Consider the following 14,051-nt stretch of genomic DNA (forward strand, 5'->3'; position numbering starts at 1 on the left):
TTTGAATGCTCTGGCAAAGCGAGGCTTGGAACGCAAAACGCCCCGCTCTTTGAACTTTTCATTGGCTGCTCGTTTACATGGGCTTCGAAGACGTAGCCTTTTTGGCTAGACCTACCCGGGAGCGCTAGAGTGCGGGATCCGAGCCCCGGTATCGACTCTCGTCAGCGGGGGTTTACCATCCACATCGACAGGGTAACATTACCATGCGTATATATGTATATACACAGCTAGTTTCTGATTGGCTACTTCCTGGGTGTATTAACCTGTGCTGCTTTCTGATTGACACCCTACCGGGTGTATGCCCTATGCGGTTTCTTCATTCGGGACCCACAGGATGCGTTTGTTTGTGCTGCTTTCTGATTGGCTGCTTACAAGGTGTACTTACATGTGCTGCCTTTTGATTGGCTGTCCACAGTGTGTATTTACCGTTTCTTCCAACTAATTGGCTCTCTACTTGAAGTTGTCCTGTGCTGCCTTCTGATTGGCTGTTTGTGGCGTGTATTAGCCTATGCTGCATTGTGAGTGGCTGCATATGGGATGTACTTACCTGTGCTGCCTTCTGATTGGCTTGATACAGTGTGTCTACATGTGCTGCCTTTCTTATTGACTCCCTAATGGGTTCTTCGAATTGGTTCACCTCGGTATGTAGGTACGCATGCAACCTCCTGATTGGCTGCTGCCCACATGGTTTATTCACTTTGCGCTGTCTATCATCCTCCAAACCTTAACGGGATCAACTGTGCGGCTGGAACATACTCCGCCCTGATGTATACTCTGTCCCACAATGAGCAGCCACCTTACCTTGTTTCAATGCTGTACCTTTTTATAGAGTGTGAGCTCTTAAGATCAGAGCCCTCATTACATTCTGTGTCTTTGCGAGAAACGTAGTCCTCCTTGGCGAAAAAATGCTTTGTAGAAGAGATGCCAAGATGTTGTCCAGTTATTCCTTTAGAGTTCAAAAAGGACCATGTGATCCACGCAGAACATATAATCAAATGTATGAATCATACTGCAGAGTAAACAGGAAAGAGAGGAATATTGTGCAATATCTCTGTTCTCCCGCATAAACTATATTAGCTCTTACAAGTGTCTACTCACACTTCATATATATCTCTTGGTAGAGATCCCTTCTCAGCAGGCTCGTCTTATACTCCCCTGTTACATTCAGAATGGTGCGGCTCATAAATCCCCATAAATAAAAGAAATATACATGTGGTGTAAAACCTTTTACCAATTTAATATGCACGATCGACCCAAAATGAAAATGGCTAAGGTTTTGGTCTTTCGGTGCCTCTTCGTCATGCTGTCCGCACTACGTGTGGATTTCAGTTGTTGGCGTCCCTCCTCGCGGCAGCGTCTCAGATGACTCCTCTCCCTCGATCACATCACTGGTTCTCCTCTCGCGTCGACGTGCTGTTACGTGTATAAGCTCAGTCCAGCGCGTTTCGTAACCTCTCCGGGTCACTTCCTCGGGTGTCCTGGCTATTTTCACCTTTCCAGGCTGTAAATAGTCTGCTAATGTCCATTATGTCGTTATCTCCAAAAGAGCAGTTCAGGCAAAGTCCATGGCTTCCAGCAGGGCAGTATAATGCTCCGCAAAGTGTGATATTGATCACAAAGCTACTGAGATTCTCACATAATCACATCAAAATAATAATGTGCAGTCTGGTGATTTTTATTTACTGCTTTCGTCCATTTTTGATATTGGGTTTAGCACCTGGTGTATGTGTTTTTATTCTTTGTTTTTCGAAATCCTGTATCTGTTTGCACTTGCCTGTCCTTATTTGCATGTCATTCAGTTTATGTAATTATCAAATCTCTGTACCCCCTTTTGTACCATCACTGTGGGATATGTTGGCATTTCACAAATGCTGATAATAGTAATCTGTTGCCTGCATCGGGCTGTCTTTGCATGTGATTGGCTAACTTCAGTATCTGGTGTTTTTTCCCAGCATGCGAACAGATTTGGAAGTCCATATTCTAACGATCAGAAACAAAATGTCTGAGCCAATTGGTATTTCCTGCGGTTGCCGGGCCGGACGGAGTGTTGTGATTGGTCGGTTGTCTCACCTACTTTGGTCCAAACAAGTGAAGTTTAAACTCAAATCTTTATTTTCAGATGGACGGAAGTGAAACATCACCACACGCAGGGTTAAACGAATATTTGCTGCGAAGCAGTGTGTCCTCGGCTGGAGCACGGTGTATGTACACAAGTAACATATGTGTGTACCGTATAAGGAGGGGTATTAATGCTGCAATGGAGGCATTAGGATGTTGCGGTGTAAAGGGAAGAATATAGCATGCCAGTAAGGAGGGTGGCAGGATTTCGGGGTGTCTGAGGGGGGGGGGGGCAGTGTCACGTACGGCTCACCTGTGAGCATGTGACCTGCATACGGGACGAGTTAATACACAGCTCGCAAGCGGTCCCACTTTTTTCCTTCGTAAAGGTCCCTCAAATGAACAATATCTTCCCTCAATCCGTCTCCATATAGCATCTGTCACCAACAGCCCACAAGTGAGCACGTGACTTAGATATGCAACCAGCGTTACTACATACGGCTTCTCTCGCCAACTCGCCTTTCTCCTCCGCAGGTTACGGAGAAATTAGTTATTATTTACCCCCTTACTCGGTTGCAATCTATCCGCTAATACGCTGCCATCACCTAAAGAAATATCAAATTTGCAGAGCCTAATGGTCCCTGTTTATTAAGAAAAAATGATGCACTTAACACTCAAATCTGTTTATCGCAAAATGTGCCCGAAAATGTAATTTACTCTACAAAGTGTGCAACGGTTCAATCGGAGCCCAGAGCATCGCTTATTAAAAGTTCAGCTTTAATATATTAATTAAAAATATATTTATTTAATTACAGTGCTTGGATTACAAGAACATAGTTATAGTTAACGCAGCCAGTTTCATCAAAATCAAAGAAGATAAACAAAGATCAGACCTTTTCCCAAAGGGCATTGAGTGGAAATGGAGATTTGACATGTTCCGGAATGGACACTCCCTTAGTTGAAATCTAATTTTGTATTCGCACGTGCAAACTTTTCTGCCCAAACCTTCTGCATTGAAACACACATCAAACTCGCCCTTTTCCATCAATCGGCCCTCTTGACAGTTTTACGACTTAACAAAAAAAACAAAAAAACTTTGTTTGGATTTTAAAAGTTGGCTGAATATAAAAACACACAACTAACTTTGCTTCTATAATACTTGGAATAGTGTGATTCGTATCAATATGTTTAGGCGAGTTTGTCGAATGGAACAAGACTAATTTTAGCCGGGTTGCTCCTAAGTTTGAGTGACAAATTTGACATCTGCCTCTTGCCACCTCATCAACATGAAGAGTTTGGCCTTATCACATCCGTCTCCTTGCAACTGTTACGAATATCTCTTAGTTATTCTTCAAAATGGGTGTCGGGTCCATAATCTCCTATTGTAGTAAATGTACTCTCTTTGGAATGTCTTCTTAGCCACGCCCCCTGAACCCATCACAGAATGTATTTGACGATACCTTTAAAAGTGTCCTGTTTATTCTAGTGTCGGGTAACCATATTTCAGTCCCTACTGGCAATAACCGACGCCTTTTATCTCTAGATTCTACCAGTTCTATACAACACAGGCCATGCAAACATTTCTTGTACTTTTAAGGCAATTTGTAACGCAACGTTAACCCCTGAAGTACTAGATTGATTAAAATACTTCATATCCCGAGCCATTTTAGTAACAAGGGGTTTATCCGGGAGACGGTACAGATAACAAATGATATTTATTTTCCTCTGCAGCCCTGGACGTGATCGTTTACTTAATTAACAATGAGGCGGTGCCTCTTACAGTTGATGGTCTTCCCGCTATCACAGCACAGGACTTGCACAGGGTCATCCGAGACGTTCTCCAGCTCCCTGATATCACTCAGGAGGTGTTCGCTTTGTGGCTCATCTCTCCCTTACTTGGTAACGTGAAACCAGTGACCTAATGAGTGACATGTTTTAAAGTTCAGGCCCATGTAGGATCAATGTGACCTAATGACGGGGAATTGGTTAATGGGTTAAAGCAGGGGTGCGCAATCTTTTTCTCCTGTGCCCCCCTCCTTACCATGTCTCCGGGTCAAATGACACCGCGGTGTCACGTTGCCATGGTAACGCGATGTCACTTGATGCTATGGTGATGTGTCGCCGGAGACAAAATAAGTGAAGTTGCAGAGGCCTCAAGCAGTCCCCTGGCATTTCATTTAAATGCCTTGGGGAAGAACACAGGGCTTCCGAAACCGTCGCGCCCCCCAGTTTGCACATCCATGGGTTAAAGGGTCAGTCCCACATAGGAGCCAAGTGACCTAATGACAGGGACGTGTTTAATGGGTTAAAGGGTCAGTCCCACGTAGAAGCAAAGTGACCTAATGACAGTGACATGTTTAATAGGTGTCTTTCTTTTCAGAAGTGCAGCTAAAACCTAAACATCACCCTTACAAAGTTTGCCGGCAGTGGCCGGATCTCTTGGCGCGTTTCACAAACTGTTCAAACGATGACATTCACCAAGGTTAGTACCGACCAGAGAGATCTGCCACTCCAGATGATCCCATCTCACTTGGCAATAGATCGTTGCCTCATTGGGTTCCTTAATAAGTTAAAATGGGAAAGATGCCACTCTACAAGTTAGGAACATTTGGGGGGGGAAGCTGAACCGGAAGTCCCTGTGCTGCCATCTTGATGACATCACTTATGATTCGGGAAGTTCCTGCTGTCGCATATTAACGTTATGTCACAGAAGTTTCAGCTGTCCCCACATAACAGGAAGATACAATGTCACTAAATGATCCAGCAGCAGAGATGCTTCTAGCACTCGGGACACATCTAAAGAAACTGTCTGTGAAAAGATTACAACAAATCCTCCTCAAACGTCCCGTTCCTGCTGTCACCAAACGGCCCTGGTCACAGCAGAGCCGTACATGACATCACCGTAGGTGACAGCAGAGAGACGCAGAACACTAAACATGGCGGCACACGTGTGGGGAAACCACCACGGCCATTATTTGGGAGAATTTAGCGGGATTATTTATGGATATTTTGCCCTTTCTTGAGAGAACCGTTACGACCAAACAGGAAAACATTCAGATGAAAGGGTTTCTATTTCGGTTGTCGCTGGGCTTCTCAATCTGTTTAATGACACTAATTACAAGGGAAGGGTTGGTAAAACTAATTATCATAATAGGGCCACTTATCAGAACATAAATAAACACGAGGCTTGCTTTAGTCACCATATAATATTATGTTGACTTGGACTGTATTATTAGTACTAATGGTTCAGTTGTCTTCTTATTCAGACGAACCGTCCCTACAGTTTCGTAGAAACATATTCTTCCCCAAGGCTCGCGAGCTTCAGGTGAGTCCTGTGTAAGCCGTAGCTTGAAAACATGATAAGATGCCTGGTCCTAGACTCCAGCCAAGGCTGTAGCTGATATATATGACATCGTAATCCAAAAATGGCTGACCCCTGACTCCCGCCACGCCGATTGTCTGTATCAATAACATCATAATACTAAGATGGCTCCCTGTGACTCCTCCGTGTAAATTATATTCCTGTCCCAAGATGGCGGTTTCTGGACTTCTTTCAAGGCCATAGCCTGAATGAATGACATCACTAACCTAAGATGGCCGCCCCTGACGCGTCGAGGCTGTAGTTTGTTTGAATGACATTACAATCCCACGGTGGGTGACTGTAGAATTATTTGAAGCCCGCCTGTTGTCTCCTGTCCCCCTGTACAGATCTCTCATGAGGGCGTCCTGCGGCTCCTGTACGAGGAGTCCAAATACAACATCCTGGAGGGCAGGTACCCATGTGACGTAGATGATTGCGAAGTGCTGGGGGGCCTGTCCTGCTGTCTGGAACTGGGACCCTTCAGTCCGGAGCAGCACACTACGTCGGCGTTGAGGTGTGTGCGTGCGCACATGGGCGGCACACGCCCTTTGTGTTTGTGGGTGTGTTCGCGTGCTGTGTGTTTGTGTTCTTATTGTTGGTGTGTCCCGTTTAGGCACAAGCTGGATTCCTTCCTCCCCCCGTATCTGTGTAAGAGGAGGAATGGGGGGCTGCTGACTGCATTCCGGAACAGAGGGGGCCGCCAGGCGAGCTTGGAGCAGACTTTGCTGAAAACGTACAGGGATGTGACGGAGAACAGAGAGTGCGCAGAGGGAGGGACCGTGCAGAGCCACTGCAAGGCGTATCTACAAAAGTGCCATGCAATGCCTTATTATGGGTCTGTACTACAGGGAGATGCCATTATAGGGGGGGGGGGTTATATGGGGTAATAGGAGGAGTTATAGGGAGCAGTTATATGAGGCAATAGGAGGAGTTATATGAGGCAATAGGAGGAGTTATAGGGAGCAGTTATATGAGGCAATAGGAGGAGTTATATGAGGCAATAGGAGGAGTTATAGGGAGCAGTTATATGAGGCAATAGGAGGAGTTATAGAGGTTATATGGGGTAATGGGAGGAGTTATATGGAGATATAGGAGGAACTTTTTTATTATTATTTTTAAAAAATTCCAGCATTACATTTCATAGAACAATTTACAAACACAAAAACTGCACATTATGTATGAACTTACAATATACAAAATTAGCCCAGCATTTGTTCCAACCTTTCTCCTCTAAAAAGCAACTTCACATTTCCCTTATACACATTTTTAATTGAAGCCAAATAAGAGCTCTAACTGCCAGTCCTTGCAGTTTTGTTTTTTTTAGCATTTTTTTGCCACACAAAAAGCAATATTTTTTTCTTTTTCCCCACATTATCCCCCAATGACCCAAACCTCTTAAGGGCCACAGAAGGTGGGATCATGTCCGATTCTGTCACTATGGAAATGTCCATATTATGCTCCTCTTCGGATAAGGAAAGTTCCTCTACGTCCTCAGGGTCTTCAGCTCTTGACCCCCAATCCTTCCTAAGAACAGTAAAACGATTCTTTACGGGCACCTGAGGAACTTTACCAACATAACCTGAAGGATGTCGATGAGTCCCTCCAAGTCTTTTTACCGTGCCCTTCTTCCTTTTTTTGCCTGCATCCAATTCTGTGCTCTGTCTTTTTTCTTGATATTTTTTTTTTTTTTTCCCCCACTTGGATTACCATCGTACTAGGATCATCTATTTCCCCAGATCGTTCCCCTGCTGAAAGTAAAGTTGAGGAGGTTCTCTCTAGGGGGTCTTTTGACATTCCCTGGGCCATATTTACACTATAATTGTTTCTTCTGTAAGTGGATCTGGGCAAACTCCGTTCACAGGTGGATCAGGACAAGCTTGGTCCCCAGGAGGATCAGGACAAACGCCATCCCTAGTCTGAACCGGACAAACCCCGTCTGTAGGTGGATCCGGACATATTCTGTCTGCAACTTTCAGGGCTCAGTCAAAGTGCTTCAAAGTCCACTTCCTGTTCCCATGCTCTTGAAATATTATGTCATGCTTCTGCACAATTCGTATAGGAATGTCCCAAATTTATCGCATAAATTACATTTAATCTTTGTGCAACTTGCCCTCTCGTGGCCCAAGGACTGGCACAAGTTGCATTTTAGAACATCGCAAGAATTGCTTGTGTGTCTGGCTGAACCACATCTATGGCACAAGGTTGGCTAACCATAATAAAAATAGTTTCCCTTTTCTCTTCCAATGAAGAAAGAGTTGGGCAGATGTTTTGTAACATTGCCATGTTGTCAAAGTCTGACTTGCACTTTCCAGCCTCCTACCCAGATGTCCTCTTCATCCATGATTCTTGTAGGTGGAGCCAGTACTTCACATTGTCTGCCAAGCCATATCAGAATATCTGATATTGGGACAGATTTGTGTCTGAAGAGAATTGTTGCAGACTTTATTTCCGGTTTAGACACAGGAATAGCTACAAAGGACTTCCATAATTCAGGGTTTTTAATACTCTCATATCTTGTCCAAAAATAGTCCAAAGCTTGAGGTCTCTTAAAGCTGACATCATACTCACAGGAACGTGGATACGTGCATACATTTCATCTGCTCTGAAGCCCAAGGATTCTTTTAATAGATGTCTTCCAATAAAAATCCTGTCAGGGTTCATCTCCTCTCCGCCTTTATACCTCAACCTTACCACATTTCTCCTGTTCAAAGGTGGAGCATTTCTGGCCACAGCACTCACAAAGGATCTCCCACTCCAGGCTGAATGAGGTGCTGTATGAGCTTGAGTTACTTTAATAGCATTACTTTGCTTTACCCCATCTTCTGATTGGGCCAGTCTATTATCAGGAACTATCTGCGTAGGCGCAGCAATTTCAGTCTCTACAACCTTCATTTCACTCCCAGGCACTGCAGAGTTAATGCTGCCTCCATTGCTGCTAATTACCACCTGCTGTTCTCCCCTCTCGGGGTTCTGAATCACAGGACCTGCTAATGAGCAGGGGATGGTTCTGCAAGTCCAGTTGAGCATGGATTCTCTGGCTCACTGCTCTCAGGTACACTCCGTTTCCACCTGATCTCCTCCCAAAGTTTTCTAGATTCTTATTTTGCTGCTCCCCAAATTTCTTTGTAATTTCTTTGACTTCTCCCAGCGTGGGAGTCTGAGATAACCTAACATCACAGGTGTCTGCTGCTTTCTTTGCATGCAATGGGCTTTTAACCAAATCTTCTGCTGCTTCTGCTATTAACCCCTAGGATGCTGGAGGCTCTGGAACAGATCCTTGCTCACAGTCTGATTCACCCCGAGGTGAGTCCCCTTCCCTGAAGTCTTTGGACTGCCGGTCCTTTGCTTTCTTTAGCAGCTTTACCCTTTGGGGTTTTCTTGGCAGTTGATTTGATTTAAACTGTCAGGATCTGAGTCAAAGTTTTCCTGGGATAAGTTCTCACTTTTATCTTTTTAGGCTTCACAGACTTGTTCTGGGATCTAGTTTCTCTCCCACTTCTTTTAGGCGTCTCCAAACTTATCTTTTCTTGAGAGCTTTTAATGTGACTCTTACTGGGGTTCTGGCTTTTTGTTTCACAACATGAATCTGCACCCTGCTCAGCACTGTGGGTTAGCAGTTCAGTTGTTTTCAGAAGGGAACGTTTCTGTTTGACTGAATCCACTGCTATTTTAGCAATCTCGCCTTCCAATCGATTTAATTCATCACGCAGACAATGTATTTGCTTCTTGTGCACATCTCTCAGAACCACGACATTTCTTTAATTTAATATTTTCTTCCTCCATCCCTGCCTTCTTCCTGTTATACTTCTGCAATAAAGCTTGGTTCTCTTCTTTCTTAAGCAGGTTCTGTTCTGCTCTATCCTTTTTTCTCCAAACTCTCCTGTAACTTGCAATCAGGCTCCCCAAGGCCTACACCACTGCTGCAGCCTGCAGCCTCTCCTACTTCCATCTCCACCACACATGCCACCAACCCCTGGGTCTAAGGCCATCCTGGCTTACCTGCAGCCCATCCTGGAGGAGTTATAGGGAGAGGTTATATGGAGATATAGGAGGAGTTGTAGAGTGGTTATATGGGGTAATAGGAAGAGTTATAGGGCGGTTATATGGAGATATAGTGGGTAATAGGAGTTATAAGGAGTGGTTATTTGGGGTAATAGGAGGAGTTTTATAGGGAGCAGTTATATGGGGTTATAAGAGGAGTTATAGGGAGCAGTTGTATGGAGCAATAGGAGGAGTTATAGGGAACGGTTCTATAGGGTAATAGGGAGAGGTTATAAGGGGTAGGAGGAGTTATAGGTTATATCTGTGTGTTTTCAGGTGTGCCTTTTTCCTGGGGGCGATAGACAAGCCAGCACAAGGATTCCTGAACAGGAGCGGACGGAAGACCGTGTCAGTGGCAATTAACATGGAAGGGGTTTGCATTATTGACAGAAAGGAGAAGGTACGTTGCCAAAGTTCAGGTGCATTCTGGGAGATAAGTGCAGCAAGCTAGGAAACGATTCGAGATCTAATTATGTCGCTGGGCTCATAAGATCCTCATCTAAGAAACGCAGGATAAGACCGTTTCTCTGATAACGCTCTTTGCAGTCGACATAGAAAACAGCTCCGTGCTTCCAGAAGCAAATGAGAATTAGCAGCAGAGGTTGTCGTGCGGACACTCCCTTCCCCTGGGTTCTTAAATAAATATAATTATACAAGTAAGGCTGCGCGTATAGTGTCGGCGACAGCGGCGCCGCGTCAACACAAATGCATTGCCGCCGTCACGTGCGCTTATAGTAAGCGCGACGGAGCGACAGCTTGATCGCTGGAAGTAATCTCAATTTGATTTTTCCAGCAACCGCAGCCTGCTGTCGCGTCGCCGGCACTATAAGCGCAGCCTTGGGTTGTTGGCGGGCTTTGAAGGACGACCTACTTACAAGTTATTTGTCCTTTCTCTTGTATGCAGCATGTGCTGATTAGCCTGAAATTCTCCGAGCTGTCCTGGGATCACACGTACCCTGATGAGGATGAACACATCCTGTGGCTGGAGTTTGATGGTGACAACGAGGGGACCCCCGTCAACAAGCTGCTGAAAATCTACTCCAAGCAGGTGATGTGTCCCCTACACTGGAGGGGACATCAATGTGGGCCAGCGAGGGAAGGAAGACGTCGCTTCTGTCTTCACAGATTCTCCAAAATTAGCGGATCCAGATTAAAAAAAAAAATGTGACAACCGTTCTCATTTATGGGAACACGGATATCTTAAATTGAATTTAGATTTATCAATTTAAAACTGGATCTTCAAAGAGAAGCAGCTATCCCAGGGGTGGGCAACTCCAGTCCTCAAGGGTCACCAACAGGTCAGGTTTTCAGGATATCACTACGTCAGCACAGATGGCTCAGTCTTTGACTGAGCCACCTGTGCTGAAGCAGGGATGTCCTAAAAACCGTTTGCTTACAGGGGCTCTTGCTCTTCCCCAAAGCCTTTAAATTAAATGCCGGGGGATCGCACGCAAGGACTCTGTAAGTTCCCTTACCTGTGCTCCGGCGGCTTCTGGCGACGCGTCAAATGATGCCGCGGGGGCAACGTTATGTCAGAAACGCCGGTGACAAAGTGGGGTGCTCGAGGGGGGGGGAGGTGAGCAGGCAGTTGGCGCAGACTAAAGAGGCCCCATTAAGGGTCTTGACTAAGATGGGCAATCTTTATTAGATAAGAATCCTAAAAACTAACGATGTGCACTTTTATTTTTTTCATCTTGATCACAAACTTGTTTGGGACGGGAAGCGGGTGTATCCTGCGCACATCGCATGGCGAGGCCGGCACAAATCTCACCTCCACTCCTAACTTATCTCCCAAGCGCAGGCAGAGCTGATGAGCGGCCTGATTGAGTACTGCATTGAGCTCGGACAGGCGGCAGATTCACCGGCCTCAGACTCCACTCCCGGCCTCTCCCATCTCTCCGAGAAACGCCCCAAGCTCCGCAGACAGGAGAGCGTCCTGTGCAACCGCATCAAGCACCTCACTACCATAGATTATGTGGATGACGGTAAGGGGAGTGGGGACATAAGCAGCTATAATCCATCCCCATTGCATGGTGATGAGAGCTATGGGACATCCAGTCTCCCTCCCCCATCACAGAGTGACACAGACAGAAGGGAGCTATGAGTCTGTCCCTCCCCCCGCAGGGTGACACAGTGACACAGACAGAAGGGAGCTATGAGTCTAACTCCCCCCGCAGGGTGACACAGTGACACAGACAGAAGGGAGCTATGAGTCTGTCCCTCCCCTGCAGGGTGACACAGTGACACAGACAGAAGGGAGCTATGGCTTGACCAGGCTTTTCTCCTTGACCTGTTTACTGAACCTCTCTTCCCTCTTCGTCTTCCAGGTAACCAGATTAAACGAGTGAAACCCAAAAGAGCAGCCTCCTTTTTCTCCCGCCAGCCTTCCCATAACTACTCCTCCACCCAGCCCCCTGAGTCTCTGGAGGAGAGCTGACCCACATCAACAAACCTTTTATATAAGCACCAAAGACCAAAGGGACCATAGACCTGCAGGACGGACCCAGTGAAAACAGCCAGAATCCGGATTAGCATTTTAAATACTTTTGTTGCCAGGAGGGATTATGGGGCATTTTTACTATGCCCGACCCAAAATGAGCTTTAAAGTGCCTTAAGGAATAGCACTGCTTAGCAAATATTGCCCTATATCCCCAGTCCCAGGAAACCTTTCCTCCCTTTTCTACTTGTGCGGCCAAGCCCCAAACGTCACTGTCACAGCTCCCGGCAGAGATATACGTGTGTGGCGAACCACAACTGCTGTGCCTTATTAAATATGGCCGCCGTCGTGGATTCTCTTGTCACTGATCACAGAGACTTTGGGTTCTTGCCCAGTTCAGGAGCCATCCCTTAGCCGGTTTCTAATGTGAGCGATTACGTGCAAATCCTCCTAATCGTTGTTGGATAATTTATATTGGGTTTAAACCTATTTCCTGTACTAGAAATCACTTCCACATGTAGGTTCCCAGTTAGACATCCTATATATTTCTGCTATCAGAAGTCCCACTGTCCGTGTATGTTTCCCCTATTGGAAAACCTCTTTTTCACCTAATCCCACACTTTACTGTGAAACCCTCCAGCGGATCTAAACCCCAGAGAAATATACACATCCGCATTTTTATTTTTTTTCCCGGGTCCTTTTAAATATGGCCGCTGTTGGAATCCCTTAGTAAACGCCTATATCTTCACTACTGAACACTGCATATTTGGGGATCTGCAGCTCCCTTATTTAGGGCTATTCTGTTTCCCAGACACTAATGAGAGCCGCGGGTGGGGTATATTCTGTAGAGTTCATTCTGCTACTTTTTGGGATCCGGGTTTTGAGACTAAATTAGAAAATGTATTTAACATTTTATACTATGAAACAGATATTACAGATGTCAGCCAAGGGGTTTATATGGCTGCGAGATTTCACTTTATTGCACACAAATATCTAAGCGGGACTGTGGATTTAAAATAAATGTATATAAATATATTGGAATGCACCGAACTATCAGATTATTAGGAATATAATGGACATTTCTACTCTTAGTGCAAACATACAGTAGTCTATACTAACGCAAGTGTCTATCTGACTTGTTTTAAAAGCCAAGTTAAGGGTTCAGTTCCATTTAAAATATCCTGCAATTTTCAGCGTTGCATGAATTTGCGTTGCAAAATCATTTCAGCTTCTACGTGAAGCAAGCTTATTTCGAAGAATATTTTCTCTGGGCCGTAATAAAGATGGCCAGCTAATACCTCGGGCCTGATCGGTACCACGTTGGAATCTGGGCTGCGCCCTTATTGCGGTCCGAGCTCCTTGCCAGCGGGTTGTACATGGTGTAGTTAGTGGAGCTGCTTGTAGTTAGGCTGTGAGGCCTGGACCTGCTCCGCACATACACTTCTTTTTAATGGCGTAACGAGCATTACAAGCGGTGATGTGGGTAAGCGCAGGCTTAGTAGGGACTGGCCCTTTAACCCTTTCTCTGCTACAAAGTACAGTGACTGAGCCTTGTCGGGATTTATAGCATCTATATTTATATATTCACTTTTGTACTTTAACAATTGTACTAATAGGATTTGCAGTCAATAAAGAAAATTTGCAGCAAATGGCGTGATGTATACGGTCTTCTTCATTATACTGTGATTAAACTCTGCCCTCCACTCCCTCTCTCTGTGCTCCCTCGTCTCCCCCTCTGTGCTCCCTCCCTCCCTCTGTCTATGCCCCCTCCAGACGGGGGACACAGGGAGAAGCAGAGGGGACAGACGAGGGACACAGTGAGAAGCAGAGGGGACAGACGGGGGGGACAGTGAGAAGCAGAGGGGACAGACGGGGGGGACAGTGAGAAGCAAAGGGGACAGACGGGGGGGACAGTGAGAAGCAGAGTGGACAGACGAGGGACACAGTGAGAAGCAAAGGGGACAGACGGGGGACACAGTGAGAAGCAGAGGGGACAGACGGGGGGGACAGTGAGAAGCAGAGGGGACAGACGGGGGGGACAGTGAGAAGCAGGGGGGACAGTGAGAAGCAGAGGGGACAGACGGGGGGGACAGTGAGAAGCAGAGGGGACAGACGGGGGGGGACAGTGAGAAGCAGAGGGGACAGACGGGGGGA

At 45.9% G+C, this 14,051-nt stretch overlaps 1 protein-coding gene across 2 annotated transcripts; it reads left to right on the forward strand.

Annotated features, from left to right (window-relative positions):
* Window positions 1-44: 44 nt before the first annotated feature.
* FRMD8 (FERM domain containing 8) lies at window positions 45-13,558 on the forward strand. Of its 2 annotated transcripts, none has more exons than XM_075569884.1 (11): window positions 45-192; window positions 2,120-2,222; window positions 3,790-3,957; window positions 4,439-4,540; window positions 5,325-5,383; window positions 5,767-5,933; window positions 6,033-6,254; window positions 9,737-9,860; window positions 10,365-10,508; window positions 11,262-11,445; window positions 11,788-13,558. In XM_075569884.1, the coding sequence occupies exons 2-11, from the start codon at window positions 2,120-2,122 to the stop codon at window positions 11,895-11,897; spliced, it is 1,383 nt and encodes a 460-aa protein (XP_075425999.1). In that variant the 5' UTR covers window positions 45-192; the 3' UTR covers window positions 11,898-13,558. The 2 variants fall into 2 exon arrangements, with proteins under 2 accessions (XP_075425999.1, XP_075426000.1); XM_075569885.1 differs by having other exon boundaries at window positions 2,120-2,201.
* Window positions 13,559-14,051: the final 493 nt, after the last annotated feature.

The sequence above is a fragment of the Ascaphus truei genome, chromosome 14, assembly GCF_040206685.1.
Source record: "Ascaphus truei isolate aAscTru1 chromosome 14, aAscTru1.hap1, whole genome shotgun sequence".
NCBI lineage: Eukaryota > Metazoa > Chordata > Amphibia > Anura > Ascaphidae > Ascaphus > Ascaphus truei.

Excerpts from the sequence above, each read along its gene's own strand:
- FRMD8 (XM_075569884.1), top strand. The coding sequence starts at position 2,120 with ATGGACGGAAGTGAAACATCACCACACGCAGGGTTAAACGAATATTTG. Across the intron at positions 3,958-4,438 it reads GCTCATCTCTCCCTTACTTG|AAGTGCAGCTAAAACCTAAA; the intron begins GTAACGTGAAAC and ends CTTTCTTTTCAG. Across the intron at positions 5,934-6,032 it reads CACACTACGTCGGCGTTGAG|GCACAAGCTGGATTCCTTCC; the intron begins GTGTGTGCGTGC and ends TGTCCCGTTTAG.